The sequence below is a fragment of the Mercenaria mercenaria genome, chromosome 9 (genome assembly GCF_021730395.1).
Source record: "Mercenaria mercenaria strain notata chromosome 9, MADL_Memer_1, whole genome shotgun sequence".
Lineage (NCBI taxonomy): Eukaryota > Metazoa > Mollusca > Bivalvia > Venerida > Veneridae > Mercenaria > Mercenaria mercenaria.
Genome location: NC_069369.1, coordinates 85,306,484 through 85,332,743, shown reverse-complemented (window position 1 = coordinate 85,332,743; position 26,260 = coordinate 85,306,484). Strand labels below are relative to the sequence as shown.

The 26,260-nt window shown below is 33.9% G+C and overlaps 1 protein-coding gene across 1 annotated transcript; it reads right to left on the bottom strand.

Moving 5' to 3' along the window:
• Window positions 1-7,346: 7,346 nt before the first annotated feature.
• LOC123547622 (peroxidase-like) lies at window positions 7,347-24,420 on the bottom strand. Its single transcript, XM_045334876.2, has 13 exons — window positions 24,286-24,420; window positions 20,018-20,207; window positions 19,518-19,665; window positions 18,440-18,654; window positions 17,193-17,433; window positions 15,196-15,302; window positions 14,144-14,245; window positions 13,731-13,829; window positions 12,700-13,294; window positions 12,450-12,566; window positions 10,839-11,008; window positions 9,369-9,471; window positions 7,347-9,016 (listed from the first exon to the last, which is right to left on the bottom strand). Exons 2-13 carry the CDS (start codon window positions 20,205-20,207, stop codon window positions 8,956-8,958), a joined length of 2,148 nt encoding a protein of 715 aa, XP_045190811.2. The 5' UTR covers window positions 24,286-24,420; the 3' UTR covers window positions 7,347-8,955.
• Between the last annotated feature and the right edge of the window lie 1,840 nt (window positions 24,421-26,260).

Genomic DNA, 26,260 nt, shown 5'->3' with positions numbered 1-26,260 from the left:
AACTAATATGACATTTAAATACATAGAGTTTAAGGTAGTACAATTCTATATATCACAAAACCAAGTTGTCTGCCATTGGCTGTTTGGGCGCTTGTAATTTACGGCATATTAATGTGCGTTACCTATTTGTTTGAAATTAATTAATACTTCTATACATGATATGGAATAGAAAAGTATGAATATCGTTGAATCAAAGCAATTTCTGAACTAGTTTTGATATGTTATATTAACAATTAGACAGTTATTCGCAGACCAATAGTTTTTAATATCAAAGCCACCTTGTTGTTATTGTAATTTACGTGACAATACACGTGTAGACGAAAAACACAAAATATGTTGTTTAAACATGACGTTTTACTATCTGATCTGTCTTAAAGGTGCATATTCATGCCTACTTCTGTATCAATGTTCTTATGCTTAAACAGTAAACATTTTTATGCTGAATAATACCAAGTGGTACTTTTATACAGTAAAATACGTTACCATAAAATCAAGATTTTCATAATATTTTATATAAACATGTTAAAGTCGTTGTTATTTAGTACATGTATTATGTTTAGAAAAGAACTATTTTAACTAATCAATAAAATCATTCTTCGGTTAGATATCATATGTCATGTTAATTAATTGAATGTAAAAGTGTAATTTACGTTACAATATGTTACCATAATCGGTAATATGCTGCCGTTATTATTTTCGGTCATTATCTTTCTATATCATGTCAAGGTTATTCTTTGTTTTCAATAAACCACATTTTCTATGTATTCAACATACTAGAACATTCTTAGTTATGACTCTTCATCACTGTCTGAATCTTATAAGATATCGTCAATATTGGTACGCGAATAATCTTCATCAGTTTTACTGGTTTCGTTTTTGTCAACAAGTTCATCAGGAACGATCTTTTTGTCTAACTGTTGTCCGTCATCAAAGTCCCAGCAATTTTTAACAACACCAGGAAGATAAAGGCTATTCTCATGGGCATGTAATCAAATATACACCTTTAAGAAAAGATCAAGGTTATTTGATTTTAATATGAATAAGAGTAGAACTACAAAATTATTAATTTAATGTAGAAAAACATGAAGAGATTTGATCAAATTTGAGTATATTATGATAAAGTTTTCCTATTATTTTTACAACAGCTACGCAGATATGTATATCAAAAATTTTGTAGATTAATATAAATAAATGAATGAGTAACTGATAGTTGACTGGACAGTTATGGTGGCATCAGGGTCATGTCTCTGCCGTCAGAACTATTAAGGATGCCGTATTAAGAACATTTCGTATCTAACCTTATTGATGTTCCGATATTTTGGGCGACCATTATACTGCAAATATAAATAACTCTCTGTCTCCAAAACGTCGTCGGAGCACACATGTTGACGTCCCAACATTTAGCTGCCAGAAAACAGAAGTGTTAGTGCAGTTCCATGTCGTTTTCTTTGGACAGACTAGATTCGTTTGGAAAAGTATGTATCTGCAATAAAATCTACCATCAAAGCATCACCATCAATGATGTAAGATACGCTTTCAGTAGAATGGTATGGTGGCATATTTCTGCATTCACTTAAGCAGATAGTTTTCGCAAACAGTTTACGTGAAAATTTATAAACTATAATTGCCAATTTCTGCTTTGAATGGATACATGCATTTTTCTACATTTGTCATCACTTTTTTACATCCGCATAATCGGCTTTGATCTGCGCAGGTTTCACTTCTTTGTGTGCGGATTTGTCTTCTGAAGACATATCTGTTTTCGGTTGTATAGCTTCAACATATTTAGCTCACATGTGCTGTGTCAAACAACACCTGTAGTATGAAGAATATTGTCTGCTGAAGCTTATGATGCTTCCCTTTTTCGTGGCATGAAGGTTAATAGTCTGTTCTATAGTAATTTATACATTCTATGATGCTGTTGCGGCTGATCTAGACACACTGAAGCCACAAACCCTCAAAAGCTTTTCTGCACAAGGATAGGTTACTTCAAGATTCATCATTAGGAGCAGATAGGGGAGCGGTAGTCTAATGGATAAGGTGTCGGCTCAATCCAGGAATCGTAGGTTCGACAGCCCCACTTGGATCACAACCATGTCTTTTCTAATGACACCAGTACTGGTTTTCCAGGAAGCGGACTCGAGAGTGATACCAATAGGCTTGAAGCTTTCATCACAATCGAGCTAAAACAAATTAGTATAAACTAACGGATAAGCAGGTAGATACATTGCATCGTTCATATGATTGGACGCAAATAATAGTGGGCACAACTTGTGCCAGACTCCTATTTGCACATCTAGGTCGTTGACATTTGCGGCCTGTATTAATGCCAGCATATCATGAATAATATCAATAAAGTATATACAGAAGTGTGCCCGTTTCCGTGATGTCTCTCTCTGACACTTTTGAAGTGTTGGTACTTTTGAAAGTACTCTTTGAACGCTGTTTAACTTTCAACAGATTTTCAAGGCTTGAATTGTCAGCAAGTTCCTTTACTTGTTTATATAAACATCGGTTGAAGGTCAAATAATTAAGGTTGAATATATGTGTCATCTGTTAATAAGTAAGTGTCAGGAGATTTCTAACAAATAAACTAAGAATGATTCTGTCCCTATGAAGCCATGATGTTCCAATGAGTATCTATTTGCTTTCTACTTGTTTAAGGCCCATTTCTAAAATGTATTTCAGTATATATATATATGTATAATTATGTTCTTGAACATTTATAATTGATTTGTACTGATTTTGGTAACACATATTGTTGTCACGTAAAATTCGCACAACTATTGAAATGAGATGGTGATTCACTGCATTCTAGTAAATATCTAGTTCAACAACACACATTATGTATAGTTATTATAAAATGTTGTAATTTTTTCCGATCTGTGCAGGGCATTTTCTTCACTTCAGAAATTTCAGTTTTGTACATTTTGGTAACATAAAACTTATACGGAGATTACATCATGGAAAAGTTCCTACCACTGCAGAAAAATAGTTATAAGAAACATTATTCAGTCTGTACTTTCAATTATATTCAAGAATCATAAACATCTTGGTCATTGGGTTATTAGTACAAGTAAAATATCTATAATGTTGGTAATAAAATCAGTGTTACGTAAATTACACTAATTAAGATGTTAACGGGTACGTGAAAGATATTGTTTTAAAGCACATTCGATTCATTGTTATACATGTATAAGGTTGTTAATAAACTACAGAATGCACTTTTTCTTAATTATTGTGTAGCACAATTTCATCGTCTTAAATGTTTTTAGGAAATATATTAAATGTCACGTAAGTTACAAAAGCCCTAACGTTTAAACGGCATTCATGTAGGAATAAAAAGCATTCGGTATGTACTTTCCGAAAGTCATAATGTTGAATATTCCTTGATTCCTTAGGGAAGACAGGGGAAATGGTACCTCAAGGTTTAACATCTATCGGAAGAAACTCTAATTATGAGCTATAGTTATGCTTATTAGTTGTCCATGCTATTAAGATGTTCTTCATAATCATTATTTTAATTAACATTTATTCAAAGAAGCAAACCCTAAAAATGTCGAAAATTAAGGAAATATTTTGTTTGTTTTTAAATACTTGTTACAAATACATCAATTATTCAAACTGAAAAGCATATGTTCCATAATTCGTATGTCTACATTGGATAAATTTTAGCTCACATGAACTTGTATCTAAGTGTAGGCATATATCAAGATGATATCACACCAAAAGCTACCATCGATACATTGCTATCACATATTATCTTACTCCAGGGATGAGTGCCTTTCCAAAAATCACTATAAGAATTAATCCCCCAAGATGGTACCATTCAACCCTATGGCTCATGTACTATTTGTAACTTTCCAGATTGAATTTATTAAACTCGTTGAATAAAATTGATAAAATGCTCGGCAGAGCCTCGCATTTTATCATTTTATTCAACTCGTTTAATAAATTCAATATGGAAAGGCACTCATGTAATATCCTCTATATACAAAATAAGTTTTCCCTTACATTTCTTCCAGCATTTCATCTGTCCAGGACCTAAAATTAGTCATATACATATAGCAATCACAGAGAATCAAGCAGTCCGGAAACAATGTTTCCATATGGTAATGATAATTTGATGTGAGGATATAGTACAAGGCAGCTACGGCCAGGGTTCGAAACACCACCACTCAACAGATCTAAACTTCAAACATACATCTTAACCATCTACAGAAGCGTACAGAATATGAAAATGAAATTGAACATCAACAATGTTGCATCTTCTTAGCCTGTAGGCTCATATTTATTAAATGTTAAACGTCATTTGCCAGTTTGGGTTGGGCTATAGATTAAATAGATCCTTAAGTTGTAGGCTTTGCTTGATTCCTCGTTATACTAAATTCTTCGAGTTATTTTGATAGAGCTGCCTCCGTATGAAATATGTTACAGTCTTGATAGAAGGAAAGAGATTTTCGGCATGTAAGAATCTGGCCTCGTGTTCACAAAACAGTTTTTGGTCTCAACAGAGTTTGCGTTTGAAATTTTAATATTATTTTTACTAAAACTTCAAGATTAAATTCCAACTGAGACTGGCCATCATTTAAAAAAATTGATTAAATAAAAGTTAAATCGTAAACATGCAATTTAGATATAAATGACGAATAAGGTCTCATTCAGACAGAAAATGTTTTGTGAACATGGGGCCTGGTGTATATGTACTACCTATAAATTGAGTCAATTGTTCACATTATCCGGCATCATATGTACTTTTCTCGTGTACAATGACAAATAAATGAACGTACTAATCTGATAAAAACACATTTCCATTTCATGTAGAAGTTGTTTAATGGCCATGAAGTATTTTAGCAGTTTTGTACATACATTTTATTGTTACAGCCATAAACTGACGAATATGTAAATGTTACTTCTGTTCGGGCGGATATAATTTCTGACATCATTGTTAAGTTGATATAGTTTCATTTTCAAAGTACGATTATGGTAGGATTTTATAGTTCATACCTGAAAACTTGGTAAGAAAACATCATGGAAAGTTATTTAAGTTAAGCTAATTTGTCGTAATCAGTATCAAGTTCGTAATTACTGTTTCAGGTTCTACCAGATACATCTACGTGGTACTCGACACAAACAACATTGATCATATTCCGGAGACACAAGCCATGTGCAAGGATAAAATTGAAATGTCTATAGTGCTATAATAAAATGAGATAGCTTTAATATGGGGTAAGTAGACAGCCGCTCAGCAGATAGACCCGCGATAGTGCTGAACTGTACATTGCTTGTGAGGGTATTGGATAAATGAATTGTTACTCGAAAGAGTACTTTTTGCGTGAAATGAGGTAGATTAGATTCCTGGTAGGGTTAAAGCGCCCGGCCTGCATGGACTAGGTTACCTTTAATCTTGTAAAATAAAATTTAAATCAAAGGCCTGAATGGCCTGAGTCGGCTAATGATTGATGTACTGACAGTATAGTCTACCAGTTTCAGTTTGTTTTTAGTTTTTTTCTTAAAATTTCATAACACAGCTCGATATTTACCCAAAATATTATATCCGGATACGATTACACTTTTCTCCAGTTTGAACAATATATTTTACAAATTGTGATGATACGAAGACATTTAGCAGCAATTGGCAGTATCTGACATTGAAGTTTACGGTTAAATTACCTCTTATTTAAATCTTTTCATAAAAAAGTTGTTTCGTTTCGCCAAACATAGACGATCTACTTTCGATTTCAAAAACTACAAGAAAATACAATTTAATGTTTCGCCGATTTGTTTATTTCTCGAAAAATAAGAATTAAAATCATTTTTAATATCAGTAGTAACTAAACAAACGAGTAAGAGCTTCTTCTTCCGATAATTTATCCGTTTACTGACTGCAAAATTCAACCCACGCAAAGTTTATAGAAATCATACGATGCGTGTTTACGTTCAATGTGGGAGAATTAAGGCTGATCGGCTATGTTACCTAACGCATCCAGACGATTCAGATTTTGTTTTTAAAAAAGCATTGTGTGCGTTTCTGTAATTTTATATACGTTTTTATACGCTTAGAAATTATTAGACATGCGTATTTGCATTATTTCTATACGTAATTTACGCTAATACGCATCTTATCTGGAGCCCTGCTGGAACTATTTTTTGTCTTTCGCTGGATGTTACCCAAGCTTTGTAAGCCTGCGCAATTCTTAAAATGCACATTTATGCTTAATGAATTACACTGGAGAATTGCACAATTACAAGTCATAAATATGACAGATTACATCGTATATTGGTCATAGCAAAGGGAATTGACACAACTTAACTTCATTCATGCAGTGAACTGTTCGAAGTTTGAGAAATCTAATGGAACTACATCCCTTCACTGTGTTATTTGGTCCATTTAGAGAATCGTTGGATAGCAAGGACTCGTCAAAAGGCTTTCAGCCTTTAGCCGACTCAAAAATGTGGATACGACATTGTTTTAGTGTTTGCCTGCTTAAGCCATTTGTCAGGCAGGAAACGCTGCTTGTGCAGTCAAATTTGTTACAAACAAAGCGTGCTGCCGAACTGTTTTACTAGTGAGAAATCTATGGACATTATAAAATTATCGAAATTTCACAATGCAATATATCTGGTGGGTTTTCACAGTGCAAAAATAGGAAATATATTTTTCACTGGAAAGAAACTGTAAAATGTGTAAGTTTAGTCAAAACAAAAAAGCAAAATTGTCTGTTTTACATTAAGATCAAAATATTTTTTATTTTATCGTTTATTGGCTATACCACTCGTGAAAATATTGTATCTGGTGTTCACTCATGAAAGATATTTCAATACTAAACTGAAGCAAAGAAGTATCCTCTATATGTCAGGGATGACGGCTACGGACAGTTGAAAATATTCGTGTCAGGGGCGGTTATATGTTATAAGTTGTTTTTTTTTATTTAATTTGGTAGTTGATTGAAAAAACATTTATCCGGATGAAGTGGAGTGAGGTTTTTACGCCTTATACCCATGGGTTGAGGAGTCAAGATCTTACATCACTGTGATCACATGGTATTTAGAAGGACTGATGTTTCCTAGCTAGTTTTGTGTCATGTAGATTGCAGTGGAAATCAGAAGCGTTCGATTTTTTGCCAATGCTTTAGCAACTTGCTATAGCTCTAAATCATCTACCAAGTTTCAACCTCGAGTCGTTTGAGTTTTCCTTCTATTTCTATGTGACCGCATCACACAAATATTATGGACGTGTAAAAATAGTCCTATATTTATTTTTGATAATCTTGGTATTGTGTGAGTGTGTAAGCAAATTAGGACTACTGTTTTAAACAGCAAAAACAAGCAGCAACGGATTCAAGAATAATTATGAACTTTGTATTCACATTCGAAATATTCGGAATCACTCCGCCCACTCTGTCTTTTGTATCAGTTTTTCTACATGAACCCACTCTCGGGCATACCTAAATTCTACACGTAATGCAACACGCATAAATAAAATTCCGTGCATTGATTGGTTAACATCATGGAGAGACGGCGTTTTGATTGGTTAACAGCATAAAGTGGCGCCATATTCTAGGAAAGTCGAAGTTAACCCTAGCCCTAACCCTGAAATATCACTCAAAAAGCACTGGCCATCAGTCCTTTCAGGGTTTTGATTAGTTATACGCAACACCGTACATATATCAGGGTTGAACTGCACGTGATATCCCCGTCCTCACTGATCAGCATGCAGATCATTTTGTATAGATTAGGAGTCTGATGAAGATTTTACTATCTGATACATGATCATAGTATTAACTGCAAACAGTCTGGCTTTGCTTTCTGTCGATTCAGGCAGATTGTTTATCTAGGAGAGAAAGAGTCTGGGGCCAAGACATGCGAGAAAGGGCCGGTACTAGCTCAGATTTCTACTCTATATTTTCCCTACAGGCATAAGAAATGTAGACTTTTCCGAGTTAACATTCAAAAGTGCATAGCCATAAAGCTAAACCAACTACGGAATTATAGGAACAGGTATTTAAAGTGCAACAAGTAAACACATATTTTGTACGCACACCAAGTATTCTTACAAACCGTATGCCATAACCTATATGTTGTAGCTACAGCATAAACGAGTAACAGATGTTATATATCTATTCTAAATATAGATGACACTGTTTCAGAAACAACATAATGTCTGAAATCAGAACCTTTGTACATGTGTGAAATTAATCATTAAGATCATAAATCGTGTCTGTGTATTTGCGTTTAAACTTTGTAATAATGTAATGTTTTAAACAATTTAACTTAAGATTGTACTTAACATGAATACGCTATTAGCTTAATGACCTTGCATTCATAGCACATTTTATATCTGTAAATTGTTAACACTGCACATAGTATGCACGCATTTGCACATATATAATTTAATTTAATTCATTTTGCTGCTGAATATTTTAAAACTGACTGATTAACATAATAAACTTTTATGCTTTTATTAGTTTGAATCTGGTGTTTTGACTACAAAGTAATAAGGACGAGATAAAAGTGACATTTGTTTTTCAACTAATTTAAGCAACATTTATAAATTTTGTCCGCGCAACGACATGACGCTGTTCTTTGCTGCGTTTGCGTAGCAATGTTTGTATCTGAAAAAGTACGGTAGTTCTATGTTTTTACGTTTCATTGTTCCTGCATCTTAATATTTATTGAATAATATTTTGATATTGATTTCCAGTATTTCACGTTGCATGTTATTTGGACTACTGACATATTATATATATCACCTTCTTCCAATAGACTCCACAATACTATTACATGTAAATAGAACTTTTTCTAAGGAATTCTTAATTTGCAATTATTGTCAGCAGAACATTCAAATTTCTACATGTTTGTTTCTGGTCAACGTATGCTGCAGTGAAAGGTACTCGCAATTTAGTTGGAAGAAATGGAAGATCCTTAAATATCCAAAGTCATCTCCTTTGTTGTTTACTTCTGCCACAGGGAGAAGTCTATATCCTCAAGTATATTGCAATTTACCATCGGATTACTGAAATTAAAAAGTGATAGCAATACACACGATTGAGGTGCACACTTGTTTTAACAGTCTCATACCTAATGTTCAAGACTTAAACAGGAGCTTTGATATAAGACGTTGACTTAATCGGCCGTTGTTGCTAACAAGCACAACTGATGAATTTCCTTTTGAACTTTCTGAATAATGCAGATTTATATCACAAGAAATATATATTTAAATAATTTTGTATAAATTGCTGCTAACAAATTCTAAACGTTCTCGTTTAATATTCAATATTCCTTATGTCGATAGAAACTGTTTAAACTTGTTCTTATGCAACTTAGCTAGCGTTTTGGCTTTTCACTGAAAACAAGAAATAACTTACTTATGTCCCGGCAGACGGAACGGGTTCATCTGCACATGGGGAATATTGAAATGTAGGCACATCAGTTTGGCCAAACTAATCTTTTTGATAGAATTCAATTGATCTGGAAAATTAAATACTAGTGTATGCAAATGAAATGGGTTAAGTCACATATATATAGTTTTATACATTTCTACACCTTTTTAAATCATAGACAGAAAAAAGATGTTTTATTTAAACAAAAGAAACAAAATACACCTTCCGCAAGTAAATCGGATTTGCCTTCCAGCCTACATGAGACACACACTAACTACATATCACATAGAAGTATCCTGATATATACTCAGTACTTTATGTTAGTGTTAAGTGCGCCGTTGACCATTTCTGTGTACAATGCTGTTAAAGGATTTACAGTCAACTCGTCCCATAGTAAACTCGTCCCCCACTCAACTCGTCCCAAATTTGGTCATTTCGTCCCCATTGGTCATTTCGTCCCAAATTCTTTCGGTCCCTCTTTTCATACTTATTTTTGCCGATATTAGCTAGATAATTATTAATATAATTATGATGTAAAATATGTGTCCTGTAAAATAGTCTAAGCATCGACTGTAAAAGTGATTCATTATAATTAACATCTTTTCAAATACCCCTTTTATAATTTAGTTAGTGATAATGCAGCATGGCATCATGTTTGACAAGTATTGTTTGCAATCGGGACAAATATTATAATTTAAGGAAGAAAACCAGCCAGACTCGTGTCTATATAAATTTGTTACAAATTGATGCAATAATTTAGTTAAAGCTAGAACTAATAACAAAAGTATAAAGTACCGACGGAATGACATGTTTATGACAGTGAAAGTAAGCTTTACTTGCTTCATTATATGTTTCTGTCGTTTATCTATTAATTGACAAAAAATTAATATATGCTGTTTTGTAGCTCTTCTTTTATTCTTATTATAAATATGTAACACTGTACTTACCGTATCAGCTATTTTAACTGACAAGTTAAGTTATCTTTAATTTTATACATTATCCCGCATTTCCCCCTGTGTAATACTCGAATTGTTTTTAAAGATTTAATTATATTTAATTAACAAAAGCAATTCCAATATCACTAATTCTAAAATGAAGTCACGGAGTAAATAAAGGACTTCGAAGTTTTGGGAGACGAAATTACCAAAGTGGTGAAGAGTTGACTGGGGGACGAGTTGAATAGGGCAAGAGTTGACTTGATACCGTTTAAAGTTTATGTCCCGAATTCTCTTTAGTATTTAGTCATGATTGAAAATGTAATATCTGTTTTTTTACGAATAAATGGTCGAAACATTTTATCCACTTGGCCAATACTCTTCATAACACGATTAGTAGTATATGTCTATATAATATTCAATAATTAATTGAAAAACATGTTATAAATACACATGCCATAACTAAGACAGACAAATAGCCATCTGGCAAATGACAATAAAAGAGGATGAAGATACAAACTAGAAGTAAATCCTGTCGCTCGGTGGTTGTTTTCATAGTAAAATCTGTCCCCGTATTTCAGGTTGTAGAACTGCTGTCCTATAAGGCAGCTAAACAGAGGACCAATCACACCTCCCTCAACTGGTGTCTCCGAAATGCCGCCCGAGAATACGTCAATATCGTCAGGGTGCCTGAAATATTATAACAAAAAGATAATTGATAAACTATCATAGAAGTAATAATAGAATGAAGTTAATCCGCTCAAGGGGCATGCCCTTGGATATACGGAAAAATTTCAGGATAGGAACAAATATAGAAACTAAATACAATTAAAAACAATCGATGTCATCAAGGGTAATATTTTCTTAGTATCGTACATGTATAAAGAACAGTTGTATATCTAAATTGATTCAATATTGTAACACAACAGTAATGTGAAACTAATAGGATGAGGACATTTTATACATTTTTTTCAAGCTGTTTAAGCTTTTATATTAATTATATAAATAGCACATTAAGTGAAGCAGTACGAGAAGAATAATGCCAGTTAAGGCAACTATTAACACTATTTGCTTTATCACGAAAAACAGTGTTATATTTGTTTTATTGAATAGGAAACGATGTACTAGTAGTTTAAATTCCCTTATTTTCTAACAAAATATTGGTAAAAAGTTTCAAAAAGATTTGTGTTTCAAAAAGATTTGTGCCTTACATCTTTACTAATGCTCTCAACCTTCGGAAACATTTCCTTATCTTTGACAGTAAAACTGTAAAGCCTGTCAAAATGTTGACAATATATTTTGGCCGAAAAGAAACAATATAATTTAACAGAAACAGATTTATTGATAGAAACAAATAATATGCAAAATATTCATGGGATAATAATGCAACAAAGAAACATTCTACTTAGAAATTACATTTATCGGTGCTTGCTTAATATAAAGTGTCAATCTCTCATCGCTGTGAGCTTCCCTTGCAATTTATGTAGCGCTAGGGGCTTGGACTTTGGATAAATATATCTTCCAAGTTTATCTAAAGCTACTGTAAAGCGTAAAGTCAACGAAGCATAAATGAATTTTGTCTCTGTCACTACACATCTGTTTCAGCACATATCGTAATTACAAAATATACGTCCGTAGTGGAGTAAACCCGAAATAACAATGCGATTACGTATTTTCGTGTTTTTTCGGCACTCTCCGGCAAGTCAGTACAGCTCATACGAGCATGTAGTTTCCTGTATAAACTTAAAATGACAAAATCGCATACAGGGAGGGAAATTTTAAATTGCCATTAAGGGCCGGCTTCCTTAAGCTTAATATATATTGACGCTATGTCATCTAGTTCACATTTACATTCGCAAATTTACTCAAATCCCAACAATCGTCCTCCAGGTTAATATGTCCCACCGATAAATTATCTAGTGTACATCTACTTCGTATCATATAGAGAGAAAATGTTTGTGAAGTGATTTTGAAACAAATTACCAATAAACTAGACGATTCTCCAGAAGCTTAGACCGCAGTCAAACAAGCGTACAGTATACTAGTTAACATTGTACCCATGAGTGATACTGGAAAGTGTAACGCCCCTCACGTCAAGGCTTTTGGTAGCATATTAGTACATAACACTCACCTGTAAACGGAGTATAGCTTCTTCGCATTTTCTGGAGTATGGTTTATTAGTCCCCCTGTCTGGGTTCCAAAGTGTACGGCACATGGAAGTCCACAGTACTTTCTCCATTCATTGTATCTATAACATATATAACATATTCAATCATTATCTTTCCGTCCCGCATTATGTTCATTTTTACTCTAGTAAGAGTAGCAACTCAAGTAAAATCACAATCTCAATTTTAATTACAAAAAGATAAAAGTACTTTTACCCTGGAACACCATGGTCTCTCCCTCTTTGAATATTTAACGAAATAAGATCAAAACTCCGTCCTTTTGAATCTAAAAATAAGTTATTCCGGACACTGTCGACGATTTTCTCGTCAGCCTTACTAGACGAATGTAAAGACAGGCTGCGTCCGACATAGTTGCATCCCAGTCCATTATCTCTTAAAATCAAAGCGGGTCGATTGAAGGCCTTTTCATTTCGCACAAGCTCCTCCTCTTTATTCTTTAAGACAAGTACGGTATCTTGTAGAAGAGTATGACCGAAACGAAAAGGAGCTGCGCCGAATATATTAGATATCGTGGGATTTATTGATTGGTCGTAAACGTTATTGTGTCCCATGGGCAATGAATCAAGTCCCATTTGCATAGAAAGCCTGTCCCCTATGACGTGTGGCAGCCAGTGAGTGTAAGTTATATGTTGATATTCGGCGATTACAATTCTTCTTGCTTCTTGATATATATGTTCATCAGGCAAGTAAGGGTTCATCTTTTGTAATATGCCAGCAATTCGATTATGTTCCCGCAGAAACATAACCTGCTGAGCTGTCAGACCAGGCATGACGTGAATTCTAAAATCACCTGAAAAATATATATGTATTTACTATGTTATGAGGTTGTGCTTCTTAAATTAGCATAGATAGATAAAGTATCGTAATATATCAAGAATAAACGTTTTAAATTTGCCTGCAGGTCTCCCTCACACAGGCTCAAACAAACGGAGTATGATGGTCAAAAATACATATCAAGTCGATACATAACGCCTAGATTTACCTAGTTGCTCTAACTGCAATTTTTTATTGTGCTCTGCGGGACATTTAACACTATATTATGTTGTACTTCTTTACTAAACATTGTGTAATAATTATATTGTGTACCATAGAAATTTATATAGCGTTTATTGTTAACGAAGTAGTTGGGCAATAGCACCTGACATGACATGGAAATTGCCTCTCTATGAAAGAACATCTTACATATATGTATGTATTTTTAGCGGAAACCAAACGTGTATGTTTACCTGATTTCATACAGTAATCGCCCGGGTTTTCTAGTTCACAGTGACTCAGGTCCTCTTGTCCACCAGAGAAGAGGCCAGTATTTGTTATCTTCAGTTTTCCTAATAGGTATATTCAAAACAAGAGTGAAATTATTTACGACTAAATTATATTCTGACATCCATTAATAACAGCTCTTTTAAACAGACATTAAAATATTGCTGTGTTTTGTAAGTTATATGGATGACAATCTCAACTTGTCATTTTACAGTACATTTGTGTGTATTTGTAATATTATGGTCTACTTCTCGTCCGTAATTAGATATGTTTTAAATTCAGTTTTTTACCTTTTAAAGATTTACTTCGTTCAACTCAGTTTTGCTGTGTGTATTTTTGTTGTTTTACTTTACATTAGTTACAATAAATCCCAACTTGCCATTTCGGAACGACCGGATTATGTTTGCATCTTCATCATTGTGTCCATAAAGGAACGAGGCATCGAGATATGAAGTCGCTTGGTTAAGCTGGTTTCGCCGACCTGAGAAGGAGTTAATGCGTCTTTAGAGGTCAATACTTTGAACTTAAATGTGTATGTGGACATTTAACTATTGTAAGAACAAGATATTTCTTAACAAAATAGAATTTAATATTTCTAGTTCCTGTGTATACATGTATGTATATCATAAATGGGTTCTTAAAGCCCGCTTTGGTCTGATTCGTTGGATCCGTAATGAAATCTCTCTTGTTACTCTGCCTTCTACAAAGGCATTGAGTACATGTCTATTTTGTTCGTTAGATTTTGTTGTTAATATATTCATATTGTGTTTTATACGTATTTTTGTCAAAAAAGCGTTTGTATGGGATTTACCTGGTAAATGTTACTTTCATTTAACTTTGGAACATGTCAGGCAGAGAGAGTTAGAGAGAGGGGAAGAGAGGGGGAGAGAGTTGTGCACTATTGATCAGGTTACACTCATCATTATTATTATTTTGCCACAGATAGCATTCTAATCAGATGCCCTTCGAATGCGTTTTATGAAATTTGAGAAATGCGCTACAATGTTTATTAAATACAATGACGAAGTAAAACAAAAAGACATAACAAACAAATAAGGAACAGTAGGACAGCGCCAAGGAACACTCATCGGAAGAAAACACCACTTTTTAGTTTAAGCCAATTATTTCCCCACAAACGCTCATGTTTAAGCCTTCTATGTTCCAAAGAATCTGGATAGCAAGAATAAAAAAATCGATTCGGACCAAAACATCCCTGACTCACGGAATGGTAGGACAAGGTACGATATGTAATGCTCTGCTAACATTATATACAATTATTTAGATTAATCTAAAATTTTAAAACCAAATGTAAATCAAGAATGACAAATTTAGTAAAATATCCCAACAGTGTTTGATAGCAGTATCGCAGTTTAGCGCTTAAACTTAGAACACGTACTAGCTACTTGATTGCTTCTGTGTAACGTTAGTTACCTATGTCACAATTATCACTATGTCCAGCGACAGACCGGACAAAGTTCATACACAATTCTTCAAATCTCGCATCATTAGGCTTTATATCAATCGGGAAACATTCAGATCTGAAAAAATCACATAAATAACATGTGTACATTTTGGTTTAGCGATTTGGCCCACATTTTGTTAAAACGAATTCGACATAGAAAGAAAGAGTTGTTTATGTGAAAGTTCAGCAGAATATAATAAAATCTGTAAAAAGATTCTTTGGAAGCAAAGAATGCAACCAATAAGAATAATAGCAGACTCGGTTTGATAGAGTCTGTTCATGAGAGGTAATGAAAAGTGCAATACCTCTGACGCCCCCTAGCACCGGCTTAAACGGAACTCTTTACATATCTGTTGAATAGACTCCATGATCCCAAATGCCAGAAAATATAACACTGAATCAAAGTACAGGGATACTATTTACAGCCGCCACACGGCACTTAAATATTGCTGCTGTGATAGTTAATAAAATCTGTGAAAAGATCCTTTGAAAACATGTTTGTTATTCTGCAAAACAAGTGTCAAATAACTGAAAAATGCCTTGAATTCCGGAACAAGCTGCATGAAGGAACTACACTTCAGAACAGTTTAACACCTTTAAAAGTTCTTAATTTTTAAAGAAATGTTACTTATCCGATGCGTTTGCAAAAATGTCACAGTCCTGAAATTTCATATAACTAGATACAAATAGGTTCAACATTTTTTTGCAATTTTGTAAACTGTTTTTTTTTTATTTCCTTATAAATGGCATTCTTTTTTCCAAGGGGGGACAACTGTTTCATAATATTTTAAATTCCGTTAGTACGGACTAGTGCGGAACATTGGTATGTTAGCAGTTAACCAGGCAGCAACACACAAGTTATTAGATATTTGATCAATACATGTAGAAATGAATACGATGGTATCTGATCAGTTATCCAGGCAGACACGCTCAAGTTAATTAGATATTTTATCATTGCATGTAAAAATGATTCCAGTGGTGTCTGAACAGTTAACAAGGCAGCCACACACCAGTTATTAGATATTTGATCATTACATGTAGAAATGATTACAATGGTGTCTGGGCAGTTATCAAGACAGCCACATGCAAGTTTTTAGATATTTGATCATTGCATGTAGAAATGATTACAATGGTATCTGAGCCGTTTACCAGGCAGCCACACACAAGTTATTAGATATTTGATCATTGCATGTAGAAATGATTACAATGGTATCTGAGCCGTTTACCAGGCAGCCACACACAAGTTATTAGATATTTGATCATTGTATGTAGAAATGATTACAATGGTATCTGAGCCGTTTACCAGGCAGTCACACACAAGTTATTAGATATTTGATCATTGTATGTAGAAATGATTACAATGGTATCTGAGCCGTTTAGCCGGCAGCCACACACAAGTTATTAGATATTTGATCATTGTATGTTGAAATGATTACAATGGTATTTGAGCCGTTTACCAGGCAGCCACACACAAGTTATTAGATATTTGATCATTGTATGTAGAAATGATTACAATGGTATCTGAGCCGTTTACCAAGCAGCCACACACAAGTTATTAAATATTTGATCATTGTATGTAGAAATGATTACAATGGTATATGAGCCGTTAACCAGGCAGCCACACACAAGTTATTAGATATTTGATCATAGGTCGTAGAACTAGCTAAAATGATATCTGGGCTGTTAACCGGGCTAATATCCACACGTTATTAGATACCTTGTAAATACCTTATAACTTATCACAATGTTACCTAAAAGTCAACCAGTCAGTTGTTTTACGTTGTTTTACCAGGTATTACTACATGAGTACAAGGTCAACTGATAGAACAAAGAACATTACGTTCCCCACATTAAACAGTTCTGCCATAAGATTTAGTGTATCCGTGAATAACTACGGGATCCGTTAATTCTAACGGTCTGGTAACAGAATTTTTATACAAAAATACATGCTTGCATCATAAATTACCGTTGCATAAGAAGTTTTTGAGGCAGGTTACAGCAGATTATTGTAGAATTGTTAGCTCCTCGTGCAATAGCTGTGTCTGTAACGTCATGGTCAATCATCTGTCCCCATTGCATCACATATAGGCTGAGATCTCTTTCATTCAGGGGACAGCAAGGGTCTTGGTGATGTACAACATTACTTACAGTCCTTGCACTAGGTAACATTCCGCCGGCAACACTTGTTTGACGTGGTAAACCTATATCTGGAGTAAATACAAATGAGCGTGTGATTTAACGAATGCATTTGAAGCTTTTTGTCATTTTTATTCTGCTGAAAAACAGCGCGAGTTTTCTACATCATGCATAAAAAGTATATACCCATATGTTGTAAGATTAAAAGGGACACACATTTGTATGGTACAAGTAACAGGTATGAAAATCTGTCTCAGAGTGGTCATTTCATGAACCTGAAGATATGTGAATAGCAAGCATTTTATTACAATGACGCCGACGAAATATTTATAACAATAGCTCTACTATTTGAAAAATTAAAAAAGTCGGACTGAACTTTCACAGATATATGAACAAAACTTCCACCTAGATTCAGCATAATATTGTCTGTGTAAATTGTTTAGCATAATATTGTCTGTGTAAATTGTTTATTTGAATTTATTGATTTTACACAGATTATAGTGTTATGCTTAAATTTAGTCAAAATATGAAATAAAAAAATGTTTATTTTACATGTAAGATCAGAATATTTTTCACTAATGAACACAATATCTTACATTTTCACGAGAGGCCATGCTACTCGTGAAAATATTGCATCTGGTATCTACTGGGGAAAGGTATTTTTGAATGTATACTGAAATAAACAAATATCCTCTACATCTGACACTGGCAACATCAAACGTACAAGTTCCTTGATATAGATCTTTGAAAAGAGGCAGACTTGTAACCGTGACTTCGCTAAAAATACAGGAAATATCAATATGCCATTGATCTCAACACGCATTGTTTAAAATCAGCTCATCTATTAATTAATACTGGTTGGTTGTAGAGCTTTTTTTAAATTTTGATTATCTAGAGAAAATAATTCAGACACTGACATCACCACTGAGATGAACATCGGGAAATGAAACTTTTTTATATAAGACAGGGTGGCAATTAGTAGTTTTTTTGTTGTATTTTTTTGTTTGTTTTAATTAATAGTTTTGACCTAGTTTTCTGAATACGAATTATTTTCGACAGAAATTTGATGTCACTTACCATCCATATATTTAGGTTTCAAAAAGCGCAGATGGGGTCTGTTAGAACGTCCCCAAAGAGGATTCTGAAGGTTATTACAAGATCCGTCAATAGTTCTATATTTAGCGTTGGCGTCACAGATTGCGTCACGTCGAATACAGAAAGGTGAAATAAGTTCGTGCCAGATTTCCTGTACACCAGGACACTGGTACAATTCCTCAGGGCTAACACCGAGACTGCAAAATGTTAATAAAAATTTGTTGTCATTTTTGTTTCCACTGTCGCAAGGTCAAGTAAACATTGTCCTTTATATGTTTTTGTAATGTATGTCCCGTATTGTCCTCCGTAGTCGTAATCTTATCGTCTTTTGTAGTCTTGTTGTAGTCTTGTCTTATTGTATCATGTTTATGCATTATTCTTCATCCAATAAACCTCAAATAAACCATATCCAATGGTCCAGTCTTTACTCGTATTACTTATTCATAATTCACTAACTATAATAACTAACCACATGGATAGGCCTCTCTTCAAATTTTGATTTAGCAGCTTTTTTGCACAATGAGTGCGCACTAGAGAAATTGATGACACAGGACACAGTTTTTGTCATTAACAATAAAATAATTTGAGAAGTGCATATATGTGTATTTCCAGGTAATTTAGAAGATTGCTTTTGATGCTTAAATCATTTATCTACAGTTCACCTTTCATCGTTTTTGTTGTTCTGTACACTGGCAATTGGAATGAGAAATTGACTGCGCAGGCCAGCGTCTTTGTCGTTGGCAATAAATTATTTAGAGCAGCGTACATTTGTGTATTTCCGGACCCATTTATCCCTGGTCCCGAGTCTCGAACTCATATGAGTAGAACCAAACCTATCAGCCAGATGTCCATTTGCACTTGCGTCATTTCTTATGTAATTTTGTACAGTCTTTCATAATCAGTTATACTGTCAACGTTAAACTGAGATAAATAAATAATTCATGACATAAACAAGCACATAGTCGCTTGGCATTAAGCAAGACATTCGAAACATTTTATATTGTTAATTTAACAATTAATTATATCTATGCGTATTTATACTTTCTATTTAAAGACTCACGTTTGAGTAATTTCCTTCGTTGCTTGCTGAACAATGAAACCACTGTCTACTTGCACAGATGCCGGCAGGTTGAGATGTGAGAAAGCGGCATAATGTTGATGGTACGTTTTCGGCGTGTATGGTGCTGTGTTCATGGCCTCATCGTGACCTAGTAACAAATAGAATTATGGTGTATTTGGCGTACATTAATCATATATGTCTGCAATATGTATATTAGAAGCTGCTGCATTACATCACGTTTCTAAACAAAGACTCGTTGCTTACAAAACCTACCGACTGTAACTGACAGTAAAAAAATGCAATATGATATAAATGAGGAAACGTCTACGCTTAAAGATTATTTTATAATGTATGTGGAAGAAAAGAAGATATTTTTAATCAATTTGCGAAAACAGACATTGTCATTGTTTTATTGACTGTACCATTAGAACACGGTTATATATGTTAGACTTGTTTTGCTCTAACTATAATATTTTAAAAATACTGGTACAGAAGCCTACCTATCTCACTGAAGAACTCATTCAGATGTTTTTGGTGGGCGAGAGAATCCCTGGCATTAGTTATTGCCTGCACTATAATGGCTCTAATCTCCATCATGTTCTTTCCCGCACAGGATCTGCCCATCATTTGCGCATGTGCACACCATGTCACCAGAGGACAGAAAAACAATAGCAGTCGTATTACTAACATCTTTAAGAGAGAGAAAGAAAGAATTATATCAATCAATGTGGCATAAAACTGATGTTCTTGTCATTGTTCTGGGGTGTTTTAACAGGAGGGTAAACGTGTTTTAAAAGAGTGATTCTCGCGCTCACGTGCTGTTAAAAACACTTTTTTACATATGCGCGTTCATGGCAAAGCGTAAATGTATTATGGCTCAAAAAACGGGTAATTCAAAAAGGAAATCACGTCAACGTGATAAAACAGCGCCTGCATTCCCGCAAATTTCATAGTAATTTAATGACGTTTGGGGCAATATATTCATTTATTAGTTTTTACGTGTTTTATGCTAAAATAGTGTTAGCGCATGTTCATTTAGTGCTATAACATCTTCAGAATCCCTCGAGATACGTTGGTACCCTCGCCCTAACGGACTCGGACACCACTCAATCCCTCGGGATTCTGCAGATGATATAACACGAAAAAACATGCATTATCCCTACATTAAAGACCTCATATGATTTATAGTCCATTTGTTATAGTTATAATATTTTGCATGTGAATATTTTATCAAAACAGTCATGTACTGATGCCAATGACAAATCCCTCTTTTAGGAACATTTCTGATACCAAAGCAACCCCCATGTTCGAGCCGTTTAGGGTGGATATGGTACCACCTTAAAACATTTTTTGACATATCGAGATGTCAAAAAAAGCAATTCTTGCATAAAAACTACTTTTTTCACTGGATCCGCCCATGTATAAACGGGAGAAAAATCGTGTGCAAACAAGGCAATTCACGTGCTGTTAATACATGATTTTTATTTTTGAAATGCTTTGCCAGGGATATATGTATGTATTTTTACGCACACTGATATTTGGCATCTGCGTCCTGTTTCTTCCTTAACAACCTCATCTTGTAGCATTATAGATACAATGTAATCCATAGTATGTTTAGCTGTATCTGTTTCCAACCCCAAACGTACTGCCCCCATCAATGTACGCACTAGCTTCTCTTAGAGTTCACTCCCTTTACAAAGCGTCTGTTCAGTTATTGTAAATAACTGTGAATAAATAAGTATCGCGTGTAACTTGTGCTATTGTTCGTTTTTAGGTGTTATATTTATGATTTTGGTAAGTATCAGTCGGTATGTTTTTATCTAATTTCTCGAAGAATTTATATAAACAGCTTGGAAACTTGACACTACGTTCGTACTTATCCGTACTCCAACTGCGTATCCGTACTCAATATAACTCGAATGCAAAGTTAGTATTCTTGAAATCGTGATCGAGTCCACCAAATTGTGAAATGATATGAACAATTATTGGTAATTTTATGTTTGTAATAATGAGAGATAAAAAAAATCACTTAGAAACCTTCAGGATGTGCTTTTGATAGTGTTGTTTATTTCCGGCCCCTGGATACGGATATTTAAAACATGTTTACCGTTTCCAAGAACAACAGGAATGGTAAATAAAAAATGTACCGGAATCGTCAAGTCATCACATATGAAAACAATACATAAATCGTCGTAAAATATTTTTTATGCAAGAATAGCGACAATACACGTTTGTTTTGTGTATTAACGTCTGCAGAAGCCCTTGGGATATGTTTATGACCTCGACCTTCAGTCTCGGTCACAAACAATCCCGCGAACTTCTGCAGACGTTTATAAAGACTGTGTATTTTTTGAGAAATATTTCATGCACATTAACGATAGAATTGGAAAATAAAATAAAAAAGGGACTGGCCTCCCGATCGTTCGATACAATTTTTTTTAACTTTTTTTCAAAATATCTGGAAACAAATGCTATATTTCTTAAGAATGCTTTGAAACTTAATTGCAGTGAAATATGTGGCTTTTCAAAAGATCTATCCATTGAAAGAGTGCATTTACAATTTTGTAAGAAATTACTAGGAGTTAAGAAAACTACACAGAATGATTTTATATATGGTGAACTGGGTAGAATTAGTTTTAAAAGTATACATTTTTATAACATTATCAAATACTGGACAAAAATTGTGTGTACAAGTGACAATAAATATGTAACTCTTGTGTACAAAATGTTAAAAGATGACTTAGAAAATGCTCCAAATAAGGTAAATTGGTGTTCACTGCTTAAAAATTTGTTATGTTCTTTAGGTTTTTATGATGCCTGGTTACAACAAAGTGTAGGTAATACTAACCTATTCTTAAGCATGGTTAAGCAAAGAATAAATGATCAATTTATACAAAATTGGCACGATAGATTAGAAAATTCTTCACGTGCACTCTTTTATCGAAACATAGCCTCATTTAGATTTCAACCATACTTGGAATATCTTTTTGTTAACAAATTTTGTCAGTCACTCGTTCAGTTGAGGGTTTCTTCTCATAGGCTACAGATAGAGGCAGGCCGTTGGGCTAGACCATTAAGTATTCCTGTAAATGAACGTCGATGTCATATTTGCAATGTATTAGAAGATGAATTTCATTTTGTTCTTGAATGTAGATTGTATAATGATTTGAGGAAACAATATATCCCATTAAAATTCTGTAGAAGACCAAATATGTATAAATTTATAGATTTGTTAAATAATGAAAATCAGTCAGTTGTGAAAAAGTTAGGAGCATATGTATACCATGCTTTTACTTTAAGAAATGCAAATATGTATCAGTAACAATATTTCATTTTCCCGTAAAAATATTCCAGCCAAAACAAATACTGTTGTAATTTAAATATGTATGTATATTTCACAGTAATTATTTCATGAAACAGATTTATGAATGTCCAGTCTGTTGTTCCTTTTGTTTCGTTTCGTTAAGGATCAACTCAAGACCGGAATATATCTTAATCTATAAGACTGGAATATTTTTCAGTTCATTATTAGTAGATACTATGTATGAATATATATGTTATGCTAATCTATTATTAGTGTGTAACCTTCTCCAAATGTAAAAATGTAGACACATATACACAAATGTTTTATATATGTACATGCTGATTTCACTGTTAATGCTAATCTATTATTAGTGTGTAACCTTCTCCAAATGTAAAAATGTAGACACATATACACAAATGTTTTATATATGTACATGCTGATTTCACTGTTAATGCTAATCTATTATTAGTGTGTAACCTTCTCCAAATGTAAAAATGTAGACACATATACACAAATGTTTTATATATGTACATGCTGATTTCACTGTTAATGCTAATCTATTATTAGTGTGTAACCTTCTCCAAATGTAAAAATGTAGACACATATACACAAATGTTTTATATATGTACATGCTGATTTCGCTGTTCGTCATATACTGTGCATGTTTATGTCCTCATGGGCTTCTAGCCTATTGGAATTGAAATAAACTTACTCTTAATTACTGACAGACTATATGTTACGAAAAAACATGAGAATTAGTTGTTTTTACTACTTTTTACGACGAAAATCGAAAAGCGTTTGTAACGCTTTACTCGATGTAAACTGCCTCGATTATAAATATCTATATTTAACGCACATTATACACTAAATCGTCTATAGCGGTATTGGTAACGAAAGCAGAAAACTTCTTTATTGCCGCGGCAGTCCGGGTTCGATTCTCGACGAGGACATCTTTTTTTCTTGATTAGGCATTTTAAAATAGTTTTTAAACAAAAACTCATATTAAAATGTTCAAAATATGACCAAGAAAGATGATTTTAGCCAAAATCTGGAGGTCAGTGCCTTTAAATTGCCAGAGCATTTGCCACTTTACTTGACATGTCATATTGTTTATGGTTTATTTTTATGAAAAATGTTTAAAACAAAATTAAGAATTAGGCTGTTTTCTTGTTATTCTGATTTTGGTTAGTTTTGTTAATAAGATTGTAAATATTGTTAATATTTAAGCATTGTAATCCTATAAAGTTCTCAGACAATCAATGTATTCCAATACTTTAAAAAATGATTAGTACAGTTTTTTTTCATTGTTTTAATATCCTTCATGCTTCAAATTCTACAGACTTTTTTCAAATTTTCGTTACTGACTAAATAGTTAAATGCTTTTAATTCAATTATCTATCCTAATTTTCATTGTTATGTTATGCAATTGTTTTTGCTTTATTAAATCAACAAAATGATACTCACTGTTCTGACAGAAATGTCAGCGTTATAAACAACCTTTCTTAGTCCGTAAACGAGTTCTTAAAGAATATCCTGTTAAATCTGCGTCAAGCAAGTTTCATTTATTACATTTATGCATTTATGAAGACGTAACGGGCCATAAATTTTATGAAAAGTACCAACTGTCTAAAATAAATGACATTTCTCCTTACGGAAGCGTTAACGTGCTTCTAATCACAAGAACTTTTTTTGCTTTTTATAATTAAAATTTGTCGCATTGCACAAACATAATAATTCATTCATCTAATAGAAAAGGTGGAAACTCAACAGGTCGCTCAAAACGACAAAAACGAAAATGTGGCAGGCTCGGTTTGATTGAGCCTATTCATGGACGGCAGTGGAATTGCATGCTACCGTCCACGCCCCCTAGCCCCGGGTTGAGCAGAACTCAGCATTTACACTTGCTTCAAGTACAAAAACAATTTTAGAGACATCCGGAGATGTGTTCATACGGCGGTACACATGGAACCTTTAATTCCATTAAAAGCGGCGTATCTAGACCTTTTTCAATAGCATACTTTTTTAAGAAAACAGATGGATTTGCTTTCTCATATTTGATTTTATAAGCATTCAGGATAACAGTGTTTCAATAAATGAGAACTTTAAAATGAAAATGTGTAAAAATGCGATAATCGCATAGATACATAGAAATTTCTGCAAGAATTCCACTATCTAGCAAATGACCAGTGTAACAAAATGATATGTCATGTGCAGAAAAAAGCCTGCCGCCAGCCTAAATATTGAGATTACACTTGGTTAGTTAAGGTTGTACATTTTATAAACTACAGTGTTTACAGTTGTTTTTTTATTGTGCCCAGGGCAGAATTGTGCTGTATATGGCCGAATTTCGAAATAACTCGGCAAAAATGATCACCATAACCACCTCTCGGTAAACTCTCAAATATGCCATAAAGCTAATTCCACCTTAATATATACAGTGAGATACAGCTACGAAAATCAGACCTAATTCTTTTGGTGGCTGATATTTGGCCCACAAGAGAATTTACTTCCCCTCCCCACCACCATCCTCCTAGACTGGCATCAGTCGTTAGAGTCATTGAATGTAAAGCACCTGGGCATAAAATCAATCCTCTCTGATACCACTTTCTAAAAAAATTTACAATATCTCTTGCCTCTGTCTCTAACGTTGAGATGAGCCTAGAGAGAAAATGTTTTTCTGAGAAAATAATTTAGTGTCAGTGTGAAGAAATTAATATTATTACACACTATTAATTTTGATCTCAACAGACTTTGTAAGTCTACCATCTTCCCCGAAAGAGCTACGCCTTGGAACGAGCTGTGGCAAAATAAACATCCAGTTTATGTGTACCCAACCTCACTCGTAATCCCTACCATAATCCAAAGTCACAGAACAGTGTTAACATTAGTTATCACCGTCAGGAGATTTCATCGCACGTGTAATATGGTAACAAGAGGCATGATACGTAAACCAAAGAAATGCTCATTTAAACCCCAGTACTAAATAAACCTTTAGACCCACAGACACATTTACTTAATATCATTTTATATGGCGATGTTGAGCGCAAATAACCAATCTGCGCTATTTACCAAACGCGCAGCGCATATAACAAATTTTTGTACGTTGGTTATATGCGCAACGATTTACCAATCGTTGCGCAGGATAAATTTAACCTGCCCGATTTACCAAATGCGCAGCCCAAATAACAAATGTAACTTTATATATCAGAAATTTGCATTTCGTGTTTGATAATCATGCAGTTGGTCAATTTATAATAAAATATAGATGTCAAATGCTGAATATCCGGTACTTATAATTAGGTGTCATAAATTTCTACATCAGTAAATTCACGGCAGTCGGTCACCAGGTTTCAATACCTCCAATCTTATACAAGATGCAATAAAACCCAAACATGCGTGAAGGTGTGATTTCCTCCAGCTTGCACACGTCGTCCCCTGG